Source organism: Protopterus annectens, chromosome 11.part0 (assembly GCF_019279795.1).
Source record: "Protopterus annectens isolate FY-2018-M chromosome 11.part0, PAN1.0, whole genome shotgun sequence".
Classification (NCBI taxonomy): domain Eukaryota; kingdom Metazoa; phylum Chordata; order Ceratodontiformes; family Protopteridae; genus Protopterus; species Protopterus annectens.
The window spans coordinates 699827666-699844398 of NC_056745.1; the positions used below are offsets into that span (position 1 = coordinate 699827666).

General features: G+C 40.6%; 1 protein-coding gene across 1 annotated transcript in view; it reads left to right on the top strand.

Moving 5' to 3' along the window:
- The window catches only part of LOC122814986 (protein-methionine sulfoxide oxidase mical3a-like), a 663428-nt gene that overhangs the window by 113482 nt on the left and 533213 nt on the right, over positions 1-16733 (top strand). The window contains exon 7 of the mRNA XM_044087241.1: positions 6623-6712. Coding sequence (XP_043943176.1) covers positions 6623-6712 — 90 coding nt within the window. The remainder of the gene's footprint in view (positions 1-6622; positions 6713-16733) is intronic.

Consider the following 16733-nt stretch of genomic DNA (forward strand, 5'->3'; position numbering starts at 1 on the left):
ACTTCTATAAAGCTAAGTACCCCGTTGGGGACTCTTTCTTGCCTCAGCCGATGTCAGAGAAAGTTAATAACTGTTTATCTTGTGGGAAACAAATACCTCATAAAGATTTGCACTCCTATTGCATACATTGTTTAGGCCCAGACCACGACGTAGCAGCTTGTCTAGCCTGTGCTTCTTTTAACCGGCGGACGCTTAGACGTCGCTCGGACTTTGCTGAACAGATTTTCGGCTCCGATTTTGCCTACATTATGCCGTCGGATCCTCCGACTATGCAAATAACCAAAAAACGCAAAGAAAAGGACCGACACTCGCGGTCCGCGGTTTCGGCCGAAACCACGGTTAAGCAAACCACGAGTGTCTCGGTTTCAGCCGAAACCGAGCAAGCGGTTCTTTCTTCAGCCGATAACTTGCCTTCTACCGAGGCCTCTTCTAACCTGTTAGAAACGGCTTCTGAAATCCAACCTTCTGTTGCGATTTCACAGGATTTATCAGACACCATAACCCTAGATATTTCTACCCCTGCACGTGGAGCTGCTAGGCCTCCTCCAGCTATGTCTATTAAGGCCTTTGCCAGGGCTAAAGCAGCCAAAGCATCAAAACCTGTGCCTGCCAAGCCCCCCTCTCACAGGCCCAGCACCAGCTCCCATATGCTTTCTTTGGCAGAGGATCTCATCTCTTTAATTCGTGGAGCCCAGCCTCATCCAGACAGGGCCTCTCTCCCTCCTCCAGAAAAGAGGCCTAGAGCAGAGCCCCCTGAGCCAGTAGCCACAGATGATTCCTCTGATGACTCAGATCATACAGATCTTCCGGAAGCCTCTTATTCTCCTTACGAAGACTCTGATGCTGAGGAGTCCATCCCTTCAGCCTCTCCTCCTGAGGAATTTTCCTTTGGGGAAACCTTGCATGCTATGAGGGAACAATTGCAGTGGCAGGGCCAAGATTTCTCAGACTCTAGAAAAAGGCTTAGGACCTTTCTACACTTGCCACAGCATAGGCCTTTAGCTATACCTCCAGTTCTATCTGTTGTTGATGATGCATTTAATGATGCTTGCACTGCTCCTGATACTTTACCTCCGGCCCCTGCTAAGCCCGATAGGTACTACAGGGTCCCGGACACTCATCACCACTTATATAAGGCTCCTTTTGCAGATCCAGAGACTATCTCCCAGGGCCCTAAAGCTGTAGCAGCTACTTCTTCTAAAACCCCTCCCTCTGAAAGGGAATCCAGGTCCTTAGAGATGGGGTAAAAAGTTTACACCTCTGCTACTTTGTCAGCTAGAGCTTTGAACTGCCAATTTCATATGATTCAATATCAAGAGTTTATGCATGACCAGTTGACTAAAAGCTGTCCTCAGAAGAATCTTTAGATAAAAGTATGTTCAAGAAATGTTACATAACATACAGCAGGTTAGTAACCATTCTTTAAAATGTGGCTATGATGCACTGGAGGCTTCCTTTAGATCAGCCATGACTGGCACAGTTATCAGGAGGCATGCATGGTTGAAAGAACAGGCATTACCAGACCATGTAAAAACTAAGCTTTTGGATGCACCTATGGACAAGGTCAATTTATTTGGTGCCCCCGCACAGCAGGTACTAAAAAAGATGGAAGAGAAAGCAAAATCTGTGCAAACAGTGAAATATTTCTTACAAGTTCAACCTCCAAGGTTTAGCAGGAACTGGCCCTCCAAGAATTGGTCCTTTCCGGACTCCTCTAAGGCACAAAGAGGCAGGAATAGGTGCTCTAGAGGCAGAAACCAATCCAGGGGTGCCTACAGGGGTCGCCAGTGGCAGGGTAACAACCAACGAGGCACGGATACAGCCACCACCACTACAACAACTCAATCACAGTGACTTGGCGATGGCACCGCCTACCAGGGAACAACTAGAAGCACCCTTAGGCGGAAAGCTAACATTATTTACAAGAAACTGGCACTGCATTACAAGAGAAAAATGGATTTTGCAGACTATAGACAAAGGTTACAAATTCCATTTCCATACACTACCAGGAAAGAGAGGAATGCCAAATCTACCACCTTCTCAAAGGACAGAAGCTCTAAAACAAATATCTCAATTATTAAGAATGAGAGCTGTGGAAAAGGTACCATTTATGGAGCAAGGGAAAGGATTTTACTCCAGGCTCTTCCTGGTACCAAGAAAAGAAAACAAATGGAGACCTATTCTACTAGACCTGTCCGCTTTAAACACATTCCTCATTGTTCCAAAATTCAAAATGCTGACCCTACAGCAGCTTCTTCCCATGCTGGGCAAGGAGTCTTGGCTGGTAACTCTAGATCTCAAGGAGGCATACCTGCACGTCCCCATAAGACCAATTTGCAGAAGATACCTCAGATTTCTTGCAGGATCAGAGCACTATCAATTCTCAGCATTGCCCTTTGGCTTATCTACTGCGCCCAGAGTGTTCACGAAATGCCTGGCATCAGTAATCGCTCATTGCAGACTTCAGGGAATTCAAATCTATCCCTACCTGGACGACTGCCTGATACAAGCGGACAACAAAAACAAACTAACAGAAGACTTACAAAGAGTCATCTACCTGCTGCAAGCCCTGGGATACACAGTCAATGCAAAAAAGTCAAGGCTGATTCCTTCCCAAAGAATAACCTTTCTGGGTGCAGAACTGGACACATCAAAACAAATGGCATTTCTAACTGCAGAAAAGAAAGAGCAACTTCCTCTCTACTTCTTGGCATTAACAAAGCAGAGCCATCTAACTGCAAGAAAAGTGCTACAAGCTCTAGGCTTCATGGCATCCTGCATAATACTGGTACCTCATGCCAGGCTGCATATGAGAAAGCTACAGTGGTACCTAAAGAATTTGTGGTCTCAGCACAAGCACAGCCTAGAAACCAAAATTCCAATGATCCCATGCCTGAAGCAAGAGTTCTTATGGTGGGCTCAGGCCTGTCAATCAAACACAGGACTGCCCTTCTGCAAAAGTCAACCAAGACAAACCATCACGACAGATGCCTCAGACCTCGGTTGGGGGGCACGCATGATGGGCAAGTGCATTCAAGGCCTATGGACTCAAGACCAGCTGCATCTGCACATAAATCTAAAAGAAATGATGGCAGTAAAATTGACAATCCAGGCATTCAGACCTTTTCTCCAAGAAGGCCAGTTGATGATAAGGACAGACAACACCACAGTTATGTGGTACATCAACAAACAGGGAGGCACACACTCATACCCTCTATGCCGGCTGGCACAGGACCTATGGGATGTGGCTCTGAGCTACAACATTCAATTACAGGCAATTTATGTACCAGGGAAGGAAAACATTCTAGCAGACATATTAAGCAGAACTACAACAGATGCCCACGAATGGATGCTGCATCCGGACATCTTCAAAACCATCACAAGAGAATGGGGTGTACCACAAATAGACTTGTTTGCATCCCCTTTCAATCACCAGTTGAAGAAATTCTGCACAAGGACTTACCACCCACTTGCTTGGAAGGTGGACTCCCTATTCTTCAGTTGGAAAAACCTGACAGCATATGCATTCCCACCACTTCCTTTGATGCACAAGGTGCTTCTCAAGATCAAAGAGGAACGTCCGAGGATCATTCTGATAGCCCCAGACTGGCCAAGACAACATTGGTATCCACTGCTGAGGAGCATGTCCCGGGAACAAATATGGACACTGCCCCTGATCCCATTACTGCTGACGCAGAACAACTACAACATTCTGCATCCAAACCTAAAAACTCTGCAGCTAACTGCCTGGAACATTACATAACAGCAATTAACCCAAATTTATCCCAAAGGGTTAAAGACATAATCCTGGAGGCTCGTAGACCTTCAACAAGAAAGAATTATGCAGCAAAATGGAAAAGATATCTCATCTGGAGTACTGCAAAGGGACAAGATGTGACACTGGTGAACATAGCCAACATCCTGGAGTACTTGGCAGAGCTCTTCCATACAGGCCTGTCCTATTCCTCCATCAAGATACATGCATCAGCTATTTCAGCAGAATACAGCTTGGATCCTCCTGTCTTCTCGCATCCTCTGCTCAGACAGTTTCTGAGAGGAATTAAAAATGTAAAACCTCCCAGGAAACCTCCATTGCCAGCATGGGACTTGAACTTTGTGCTAGAAAAGCTGACTCTACCTCCTTTCGAACCAGCAGCTACAGCAGAATTGCAATACTTATCTTGGAAGACTGCTTTCCTGCTGGCTATAACTTCAGCAAGAAGGGTCTCTGAACTACAAGCATTAATGGCAGTACAACCCTTCCTGATCTTCCATCAAGATAGAGTGTCCATGAGAACAAATCCTACATTTATGCCTAAGGTGTTATCCAGAGTCTCTTTAAATCAGGCTATCCACCTGCCTACATTCTTCCCCAATCCACAGAACAGGGGAGAAAAGCTCTTACATACCCTGGATGTACACAGACAATTACGCTACTACCTGGACAGGACAAAAAACAATAGAAAAACTGACCAGCTTCTGGTAGCATATGCAACAGGAAAAGAAGGAAAACCAATTTCTAAACAGACAATCTCCAAATGGATAGGAAATTGCATTAGATTTTGTTACTCCTACCATGGAAAGAAAACTCCAGAGAACATCAGGCCTCACTCCGCAAGGGCTACAGCCACTACCACAGCTTTCTTACGAGGAGTGGCTACCAAGGACATTATAGAGGCTGCTACTTGGACCTCCGTGCATACATTTGCCAAACATTATAACTTACCTCTATACTCTAGATCCCGTGCTGGTTTTGCCACTGCTGTTTTGCAAGGGATCCTGACTACACCATAATCTATTCTCATTTCCTCCTCCCCTAGTTTAGCTATGGTATTCTACCCATTTGTAAAGACTGCAGATGCATTCTTGAAGGACATAGTACAGTTTTGTACCTACCATAAATGTAGATGTCCGAGAGGAATGCATCTGCAGTCAGGATTACCCACCCTCCTTCCCCTCTGAGGTACTCCTAGGGTACTTACCAATCTTCAGCTAGCTTGGGGGGGATCTATTATGGTGTATTTGTTTGTATATATGTACATACATGCTTATTTTGTGTGTTTGCTCTCTACTATTTGGAAACTTTGGCATTTATCCAAATTTAGCCATCCAAGAGGGCAATTGGCATCTGGGGCAAGAAACACTGAGGAAAATGGCGTCGGCTGATGCCTTTATACCCGAATGACTGCCGCAATGACGTTGGGTGAAGTGCGACACCAGCCGAAGCCAGACCCAGACTTTGGAATCTGGCCGACCGAGGGGCTGCCTGACGACAGGACAACCCATTTGTAAAGACTGCAGATGCATTCCTCTCGGACATCTACATTTATGGTAGGTACAAAACTGTACTTTTCAGTTATTTCTGGATTGTCTGATCAATTCTTCCAGTCATACCTGGGTAATTTATGTGGATGGGTTTCTGATAATTATATGAAATTTAATGTCAATAAAATCTGTGATATGCATTTTGGGCAAAGACACCCTAAATATCCCTATTCTTTGGATAATGTTTAGATCAAAGATGTTAGTGTTGTAAAATATCTGGGTATCAAAGCTTTGATCTCCATGTACTTAACATTCTTAGAAGATGTTATTGTGAATTTAATATTTTTAGTCGTACACTTAGCAGAGATAAGGAGGTTTTACTTCCTATTTATAAATCTACAATTAGGCCTATTATAGATTGTTGTGAATCTATATGTGCATTTGATAGAGTTCAGTTGGATAGACTGTTAAGAATTCAAAAGCATTTTGCTAGAAGTATAAAAAGAATGTTGGGTGTAAATCACAGTAGACTTATGTTACCTTTGTTTACAATTAAATACAGATTAGTCAGGGGAGATTTAATTATTATACAGAAATATGTTAATGACAATGGTTTGGGGGAAGTTGTGGGTATCTATAATTGGACACATCTGCTGATTAACAGGAATAATAACTATTTGATTGATAGGCTTGTTGGTATATCTTCTGGGTAGCATAATGGTTTTCATTGGAGGGCTAGTTTCTGGTGGAACAATATACTGTTATGGATTTAGAAAATCAGAATTTGTTAATTCCCTTAAAAAATCTGGTATGGCTAGGTAAGAGGGCATTTGACTCGCGTCTTTTTGGTGGCAAGTTCTTTTAAGGCTTTTATACTTTCTGAGCTTGTTTTCCCTAACATTGAACACTAATATCTCTATTTCTCTCTCTCTCTCTCTCTATATATATATATATATATATATATATATTTATATCTATATTTATATATATATACATATATATATATATATATATGTGTGTATATATTACAGTTTCAATGATGAGGAGCTGCAGGAAGGTAATAACTTCTGTAAATGACTTTATTTAGTTTGATGGAGTGTCTTCTTTTTCACAGTTTCAGTCTGAAGTATTGAATTTCAGTGTAGCGTTATACTGATGATCCAAAATATTTCGTTATTTTATCTATTTGTATGTAACGCTTTAAGATTTTTATTATGCTGCTTTTGGTTATTACATCTTGGAAAATGTTTAGCAGTCTTTGTAAACATTTAGAAGTCCTGTTTATAAAATGTGGTTTGTGATAAAACAGGCAATTATAACTGTTTGATGCATATTTGTAAATTATGTTACTCTGCAGGTGCCTGTGAGGAGGATGAGCGGGAGGAGGACTTGGAAGTGGAAGCAGAAATCAGGTGTGAAACATCAGTCCTCAAAGAGCCAGATAAAGGTGATTTTAATTATGCTGGCTAAGTTCTTGTATTTGCTGTATGAGACAGCAGAATATGAAACTGCAAGGACAGATGGACAGGCCATACATACCTGTACTTAATATTAGGACTTAGAAGCACAATAGTAAGTGGAAAAACCTTATCTTTTAGTCTGCATAGAGAGAAATCTGTTTCTCAACATGCTGAATACATTTTAGAATTTAATTTCTGGAATAATATAGCCTTGCAAGTCATGCAGGTTGCATGGTGTTTGCTCTGTGTTCCTTAAACATAATCTTCTTCCTTTGCTCCAGTTGGCATTTGGTCATGAAAGATGCAGCCTTTTTCAGACAATGTAGATGAGAATGTCGCTGCAACAGCAGAAAAAGTATGACTTGCTGGTGTAGAGCCTGCCTAGAAATGTCTTGCTTATGTATATGAATTTATTTTTACTTTTAGATACCATATCATTTGCTGCATTAACTCTACAGTCAACACTTATCAAGAATTTAAAGTGAAAAGCCTTCCTTCTTACCCACTCTGCTGTCATCTGTGAGTCATTGGGGGTAACATTATAAAGCACACCCTAATGAGTTTCTCTAATGCACACAAAGTTTTAAGCTGGTGACCTCGGTCCTATAGTGTAGAGGATTAAAGCCCTGACTGTGCCCCAGACAACTCATGTTTGACAAGTGGCATGAGTACTGGAGGCACCCAACAGAGGAGCTTGGGATTGAGCAGCTGACCCCAGCTCGCCCATCCTTGGAGGAAGGGAGGGGAAGTAGCTTGGCTCATTGAATTGGTGACCCCTGTAGGAGGGGAGATGTATGGACAAAAGAAAGGAGCCTTGTGTGCCCACACTGCACACCAGTGAGTCCCTTAGCCAGGAGTTTGGGCATTAATAGAAGCATGAGTGCACCTCCAAGTAGCAGCTCTCTTGGAGTAAGCATGTTACCATTGGTGAGATTAAGACAGTTTGCAGACTGGTCTGTTCCCTAAAGCAAGACTATCTCCATCCTATGGAACGAATGGTCTGATTGACCCTGACCCTGATGGAGGAAGAACTGAGATAATCAGATGCAGGAAATGGAGCCATTGGGCTGAAGATCCTGTAGTTTAAAAAAAATGGGTCTACAGAACAGTGCATGGTCATGTGCAGATAGGACTGAGGAGCAGAATAAGATCTGTAGTGCAGTGCTGCCATTGTCCAGTGTCTCTACATTGCCCCACAGAAGCTTCACTCTCTTTTGTCATAAACGCATCATAAAATGCCTCGTCCAGTTGATCCCAACTACACCTTGAGCAGTGATCTCACTCATGGTCATCATAAGAGGATTACTGGGTGCCAAGTTCTTCACAAGCCCCATCTGAAGGAAAATCGTAATTCAAAACAGCAACCCTGCACATGTAGTAACCAGCTTTTTCATGAATTTTAGTCACTGACAGAATCAGAGAATATTAATGATGCGGATTGGGTTGACTTTTTTTTTTTTTTTTTGTGGGAACATTTGTGCCATTTTTGGAAGTTCAAAAATGTTGGCAGCATGAAATTCTGGGACTGCTCATTCAATATTTTAATTCCTTCCTTAGTACTCTGTAGTGTGATGCAGAAACTTGCAGGATATTTGCACTCTAAACACAACATGACGTAGGTGCTGTTTCTCCTCTTCTATGGCATTTATTTGATATTTAGCTTGCTCTGTGTACAGCATGTTTGGTTTGAATGACGTGTCACAATACTTTCTTTAGGAATTTGTCTTCTTAGCACAGGCAAGGTTTAAATTAATTCTAGTGCTCTTGGTTTTGTGGATATGCAGGAGGTCCATCAGGATGAGGTCTGACAATGCCTTGTGAGGCAGGCAAATATCTCCCATCAACAGCCTTTAGAAGACAGAATACAGGGATAGAGCTTTGATGCAACCTGCATAGGACATGTTACTTTTGCCCTGAATTCTTTTAATGAGGAACCTCTGTGGACATTAAAGTTGTTGGATGTGCTTGGTTAGGTGTACACCAAAGAGGGCATGTACTCAATGATATGTTTGATGAATGCCAAGTACAGTGGAACAATGACCTCATATGCAAAACCATGGAAAGAATTATCATGGAAACGATCAATAATGACAGAAGAAACCTCCCGACACTGGACCCAAACCAGTTTGGTTTCATCTAGGGCAGGTCATGCCTACTCATCTTGGTGGCCTTGTTTGAGAAGGTCACTAATGCAATTGATGAGGGCAAAATGGTTCACACTGCTTACCCTGACCTGGCTAAGACATTTGACACAATACTCGACTCGGGCATTGTTGACAAACTCAAGGGGTTAGGTGTAAATTCGGAGCAGTCATAGAATCCCCCACTGACACTAATGTTCTCCATAATGGGCTAAAACAGACAAATAATTTGTGTCATAGTCATGGACGAAAACTAAATGTCAAGAAATTATACTAATATCCTTCGGGAATTCATCCATCCCATTTAACTATCACATGACAATACACCCCTGAGAGTTGACTTAGTACTCAGAACTTGGGACCACATGTAGACAATAATCTAGCCTTTTGAGCATCACATCTCTACAGCTATGAGGAAAGCATTCTATGTTGTGCAACTTATAAACAAATTTGGCTTTGGTAGTTTGATAAGAGTACTTTTCTCCTGCTGGGTGCCACAAATCTTCATTTTTGCCATGATTTTCTTTCTTCTGTTATAGATGTTGTGATTCCACCTGGCTGGATTTTTTTTTTAATTTAGTTATTTATTTATTGACATTTGTTAACCGGGTTTGTCCAGCTGGGCTTGAGGCCCATTTTCAGTGGAGACCCAGGAGAAAAACTCCAACACATAAACAAATTATAGAAATTCAAACTTTAGAATCAAAAATGTAACAGAAGTCTGTTATACAAGAAAGTTAAACAATAGAATAGCAATGCATGCACTTTAGAATAAAAAAATGTAACATAAGTCTGTTATGCAAGAAAGTTAAAAAATAGAATAGCAATGCATGCATTTTATAATCAAAAATATAACAGAAGTCTGTTATACAAGAAAGTTAAACAACAAAATAGCAATGTATGCACATAATTTTTTTACAATGAAACACATATATTTACATATATACAAGAAGAATTTTGACCAACAGTTTTGATTTAGTATCTTTCGTACAAATCCAAAATAATGGAGTACTTAGATGAGAGAGAAGGGAGTAAGACAGGTATTAGAATAATAATAAAATATATTATAGGTATTAGAATAATAATAATAATAATAATAATAATAGTAATAATAATAATAATAATAATAATAATAATAATAATGGAATAGAGTTAGTTCAATACTTTTTCCCGGTGGGTGTAGCTGCCTCTATGCAGCTATTAACATGGTTGTATAATGTTTCTCTGAACAGTTCTGTATAAGCATCAGTGTTTTCAGGGTTTTGGGGGCTTGACATTTTGCCAGTTTATCCCTTAGAAGTAGATGCAGTGGTTAGCATTCTCGCTTCACAGCAAGAGGTTCTCCAGTTCGATTCTTGGCTGGAGCACCTTCTGTGTGTAGTCTGCATGTCCTCCCTGTGTTGGAGTAAATTTAAAGACATGGAGGTAGGTGCGAGCGTGTGTGTGCCTTCTTTGAAGGTTGGGCGCCGGTCTGGCAACTCGACACAGTAAAAATTCACTGCCAATCATTAGCGGACTGGAGTTCCGCTGTGGTGAACCCTAATCGGGAAAAGCTGTAAGACAGTTTAGAGTAGTTCCTGAACATTCCAGGGTTAGCAGGGGTTCTGAGTTTTATTTTTACTTCATAGAACCATTTTGTGGTCTGACCGTACCAGAGAGGACATAACACTAGGGGCTGTGCAGCACTCTCCCATAATAGTGAGGACCACATCCAGTATATTTGAACCCCTTGTCGGTGTATTGACAGTCTAGTCTAGGGAGTTTTTGTTTACAATATCCAGGAATCCTGCTTGCATGGTTGGTGTAATGTATGATTCCCAGTTAATAGTGGGGTAATTAAAGTTGCCTATGAATTGGGTTGGATGGTGAGTGTTTCAAGTAAGCTTAAATATGTGTTATGAGTTTCCTGGGTCATAGATTAGAACCTATAGCTTGCAAGAAAGTGGTATGGGTTTTTGCCTGTGGTGACTTTAATGTGGAGATGCTCAAGTGCATCATCCTGTTTGACCAGCCTTGATATGTAGTTATTTTTGATATAAATCCAGACACCTCCACTTTCAGCCCTGCCTGTATAGCAGCTGGTCTGAATGTGTGGAAAGCAGTATAGCCTTGCCCTTCTGGGGTGCTCTCTGCTGCTTTAAACTGTGACTCAGTGATAAAACAGATGAAAGCATTCTCTAGGGTGAGTAAGGCTTGCAGGGAGTGGAGTTTCTTGTTTAGACTCCTATCATTGAGCAGTAACACCTTTGAGTTTCTTGGTTTTTATCTGCTGCGTTGGAAGTATTTTTAACTTGATATTGCCTTAAAAACACACTCTAGAGGAGAACAATTTTTTGCTAATATTCAAAAGCCTAGAGAGGAGAGATGCAGACCATCCCTGGCAAAGCAGCGTAGTCTGTTGACTCTCTCCTTCCATGCTGACAAATATTACAGCTCCTTAGCATGACAACTGAAACTAAGCCAATTATTAAAGTCAGTCTTCTTCTGTTTGTATTATGGCTTCATCCTTAGAGAAGGTAAGTTGCTCAATTCTAGGTTCATACAGCCTGAGACTCCGTACCCCGAGAGCTCAATGATGTCTTTCTTCGTATAATCTAAGGTGGTCCATCTCAGGCCCTTTACACCCACATGAACTATGACTGAATCATAGTGGTATTTGTGGTCCAGTGGCCTTAGTGCATGCATAGTGTGTGCGGATCCTGGCTCCTGATAAGCTACTGAGTATGACTTTCTCCTTAGTCAGTATGGGGAGAGGGATATCAGTATGTCTCACAATGGAGTCTCCAATGACTAGATCAAGTACTTAATAAAAGTTGTGAATTATGTGTACGAGTATGGTAGTGAAGTATAACAATATTAAGGCCATTATTTGTTTTTTTGAAAACCAGTTCTTTCAAAACTAAACATTTTTTTTCTACATCCACTTTTGGTTACTGTGGGAGACTGAGTGTGTCATAGAAAGCATGGAAACGAGATATAACTGACCCATATGGAACACTAGACTATCACAGCACTCACAGTCAAGCATACCTTAGGACAATTTAACATCACCAGATAGCCTTAAGCATGGGAGGAAAATATAGACCACAGTAAAATCCCCTGTGAGCACAGAGCAAGCATACAAACAACACTTAAAAGGCACCCTAACCAAGGACTTTAACCCAGGTCATAGTACAATCAATCCGTGGTATTAACCACGGTTCCACCACACTGACCAGGTTATATTTCAATGAACAGGTTTCATTTGAGCCCTTATATCCCTATAATTTATATATCAAACTGTGGGTCTAGCTTGATTCATAAACTACAGAGTTTTTTCAGTATAATGATTTTTTTATGAGACATACAACTACAAAAATATACAGCTTTTTAACTGTAGGAATCTAAACGGATATGAAGACAAAATATGTTAATGCTTTTATTAAACTGAAAACTACAAATACGTAAAAGAGTGATAAATAGTTTCTTATATTTTATGTCACTTTTCCCCCAAATGGGGATGGAAAGTTGGAGAACAGTCTGTGTCTTTTATTGGGGTTAACACATCTTTGCACTATTGTAGGAAAATGGTTTTAAAAATACAGCCTAAATTCAATATAGTGACCTTAAAAGAATGGAGAAATTATTATGGGAGCAAGGTTTTTCACCTGGTTGGAATGGTCTGTAGGAATAAATTAAACAGTGCATTCATCAAATTATGTCTACTTTCTTGTTACAAAACCTGAGTTTATCCTGTAAAATTTGTCTTACTGAAGAAACCTAGAAGTATTGATTTTAGTCTGTAAGAGCTAAACCCCCTCTAATACTGGTTAATTTACAGATCAATGTTCTTGTCTTTTTACACCCCAAGTAACCTGTATGATAACAAGTGAAATTTATGTCATGGTAATGATTTAGCAGGGTACTTTATGCTGTCAAAGTGCGTGGTAGAAAGCCATTTGTGCATCTTGGAGTCTTTGTAGAATATTGAATGCATTTCATTTCCTTATGAGATTGTATCTTTGACTTGTTTAGAGATGTCATAAGTGTTGTGTTCACATTCATTGAAAATGTTGTTCTTAACATACTTTGCTCCATCCAACAAGAAGTGATGCAGTGTAACATAGATATGTTTTTAAGAGAGTGGAAGGGAAGGTTTCTCTATGCACCTTACTGTCATTTCTTACATTTTCTTGCATCTTGATGAAATTTCAAATAGAATGACCAAAGGTTATTCTCTTGACCTTTTTGCTGTCATACAAAGCCTAGTTCCAGGCTTTTCAAATCTTAGCTTTTCCTGGGACAGTTCTAATCCAGGTATTAGGGGCTGCATCACCTTGGTAGTATGACCCTCTCCACCTTAGGTCTGTCAGGAAGGTGACTTATTGGTTTTCATATAGGTTCACAGGATGATACTAGGCTATTGGCCCAGAGGCCGTTATAAGCCTAGCCAAGAATTTCACCCTTGTTCCCTCAAAGTCAGCACCTGTTTCCCCTGTCCAGCAGGGACACAGGTGGGATCCCAGGGGTATATTTTCTGTTTCCCGTCCAGTCGTCCAGGTTCCTCTTAAAGAGGGCTAGAGAGGTTCTCTGCTTGACATGGAGAGGGAGTCTATTCCACAGACAGGGGAGGAAGAAGAAGGCATAGAGTTGAAAGGACTACACGAGTTACAACTCTGATTTGAATGGGAAGCATCCCTTTTCTCCCCAGACTGTGGATCTTCAGACTTCTGTGGCCTGTCTAGTACACCTTTTATAAGTAAATCTAGCTATTCCTATGTTAAAACACACATATGCCATCTCAAGACATATTGATCCTTTGGAGTACAAATCCTTTCCCAATGTTGGCTGGAAAAATAGTTTTTGAAGAAGTTCCTCTATCTGTATTCTTTAATGGTGTTTAATGAACAGTCCATCTCCACATAGAGACGTGAACGTTATGGCAGATAATCTGTGCCAACCACACTTTGAGCCATTTTGCTTTATTGTCCTGAGGTTTTTGTCCTGAAAGACTTTTTTTCTGATTGCCATTACCTCTGAAAGGCAGATACTAAGCTTCATGCTGCTATGTAAAGGGAGTCATGTATTTTGTTTCCTTGCAGCCAGATGTCTGTCAGGCAGTTCTGAAAATTGGCTTCTGAGTTGTAACTCATATAGTCCTTTCAACTACATGCCTTCTTCCTCCTCTGAAATTAGGGTGAGAGCTTCTTTTATCCCCTGGGCAATCACAGCCAGTTGTGCTTCTGCTTGCCTAGGGCCTTTGAGCATAAGAAGATGAATGAATTGTTCTCCTTTCACTGGGTAGATGTGGCTGAGCAATTGCCAAGAAAGCTGTATACAGGGTAATTGCCAACTGCATCACCTTTTGACAACAGAAAGTTAACAGACAGCTACTGCTATGAAAAGCCATTTCTTGCATTAGTACTTGCTTCAGGAATGTGTCTATGGTGGGTTTATACACCATGGCAACACTATCAAAGGAATGTAGCTTTACTAACCATTGCAGTTTGGAACTGTGCTTTAGGAGTAAAGTATAATTCAGTATGTCAGTACTACTGTTTGTCATTTTGACTAACATAACTTTTTTAGAGTTTTGGGATATTACATTTGTTCCTCCTATGATATATTGCCCCATTTATAAGGTGTAACAGTTACGTTAGTATTCTTTCATTTCTAAGAGGATTGTTTGCAGTGGATGATTTTTACCTACCATCTATCTAAGGTGTGTAGGACCACTTAGCTGCTATCATTTGACAGCAGGTATGCCTGTAAGTATTCCAGGTCTTAAGTGTTATAATCTTGTTATTGTTTATGTTTTCTAGGAGGTGTTACACCTGCTCATATTAGAGTTGAAAACTGGGATCCTAGTGAAGCATGTGTTTCTTAACCTTATTGCAGAAATTTTGAATGTAAGCTAATGGGTGAATGCACCTAGCTTGGGAGAGCTCAGAATTCTGAGGACATTCCTATCTGAACAGGAACAAGACTCATGTATCCAAGGAATTTGGTGGGCAGAATACATATAGAATAATGTTCATGAGGATTAGTGATATTTAACGGAATGCAGAAACTGAACAATTTATATAATATTAGAGTGACTGATCACTGTTAAAAGAGAAAACATAATGTATAATGGATGTACATAATGAAAAATGTTTATAATGCTTTGTTTGTTGTTAATGTATGTATACCCACGTCATTGGTCAAAATGTACGAATTTAATAAATGTGATAAAAAGGAAGGCTGTGTTTCAACCACTGTAGAGGACCCTCTCAATGTCACATCTATTTTTATGGCAAATATGGCAGGTACCCTGTTTCATTTATTTAGCTATTTTTAATTGGGTAAATATGCTGATCCAGAGACCCTTTTCAGTCATTATCCAGGCTCTTTTTGCACCACAGATTGTTATGTAACAGTGATGGAGACGTGACAGGACATTTGACAGAGCAAATACAATAGTAAAATGATGTACAGATTTTAATACAAAAGACACATGTTTAAGTATTTCTTCCCTATAATGCCTTTGTGTTCCTTAAATCTGTGATATGAGTGTACTCCACATACGGCTGTCTGTCTGTCCATCTTTTGTACAGGTTGTAGGTTTGAGAGCCTCCCTGACTATTGTGATACCTCTTGATCTGCATACTTATACTGCAATGTAACACACTGCTTGTGTATTTTCGGTTGTCACATATTGGCAGCAGTTACTGTTAACATTTTACTGTTCCATTTTTTGGATGCCTTTCAATTTCTGCAGCTGCAGTGGGCGTATACGATGGCTCATAAAAAAGCGCTCCACACTTTGCGTTTACAGTCACACTCAGGTATTATTTGCCTTAGCCTGTATTGGTATAAGCTAATTCAGTATTAGTAGGCAGTCATTGTCAGTATCCGAGTGTGAAATTGCATACTTTTTAAATCAGTTTGCTTCAAGGGAAAGAAAAGTTTGAGTATCCTCAATTTTAATTAAATTAAGGACACATAGGAAGCAAAGACTCCTGGGTGCAATGCATTTGACCTTCCTTTCACTTAATAAACTTAGTTTGATTTTTTTTTAGGCAGAATTACAGCTAAAGCTATTTGCATGGATGACATGGAATCAGATGCAAAAATCCATTGTCTCTATATGCCCTAAAGTATATCACCTGTGAATCTATAGAAGTGCAGAAGTTCCATTATACTTCAATGAAACAGTAGCACAGCATTTTTATACTGTTTTATAAGGAGATGCACCATAATTCCTTTGTTGACATTGTTGTACTGTTTTGTAATTGTTGTGCATCTGCGTATAGCAAATATATAACAGATACATTCAGCTGAATTCATAGACATCTGAGTACTAGAAGCGCTATAAAGCAATTTAATGTGGGAAGGTGACCGTTACCTAAGTTTGATTCAGAAATGCTTACCTACACCAGCTTTGTGGTGTAGAGAGTTAAAGCACTGACAATTACCCAGATGACCTGGGATCAGTTAGGAAACTAGGCAGTAGTGCAGCAGGCCAAGCAGGGTGGGAGTGAGCAGCTGATATCCACACACCCATCCTTTGCTCAAAAGAGTTGGCTCAATCTTGCTGTATTACAGACACCCAACAGTGGTTGGGTTAGGGCAGGAGGCAATACATAGGCTGGGGCATTTGCTTTTTATGTCGGTCAGGAAGTACTGTAGCTGAATTCAGCACATGTGTAGAAGTGCGCCTGCACCACTGAAACAGAATTACAGACTGCGCCTTAGTGGTGAGCAGAGCAAGCTACAAGGGGAAAGCTTATGGATCAGAACTCCTAAGACAGGTAGGATGTGGCCTTCTACAGCTGCTGGCTCTCGCTTCCACTTATAGCTGAATGGCCATAAGATGGTTAAAGAAATAGGTTAATGTGTTTGCAGA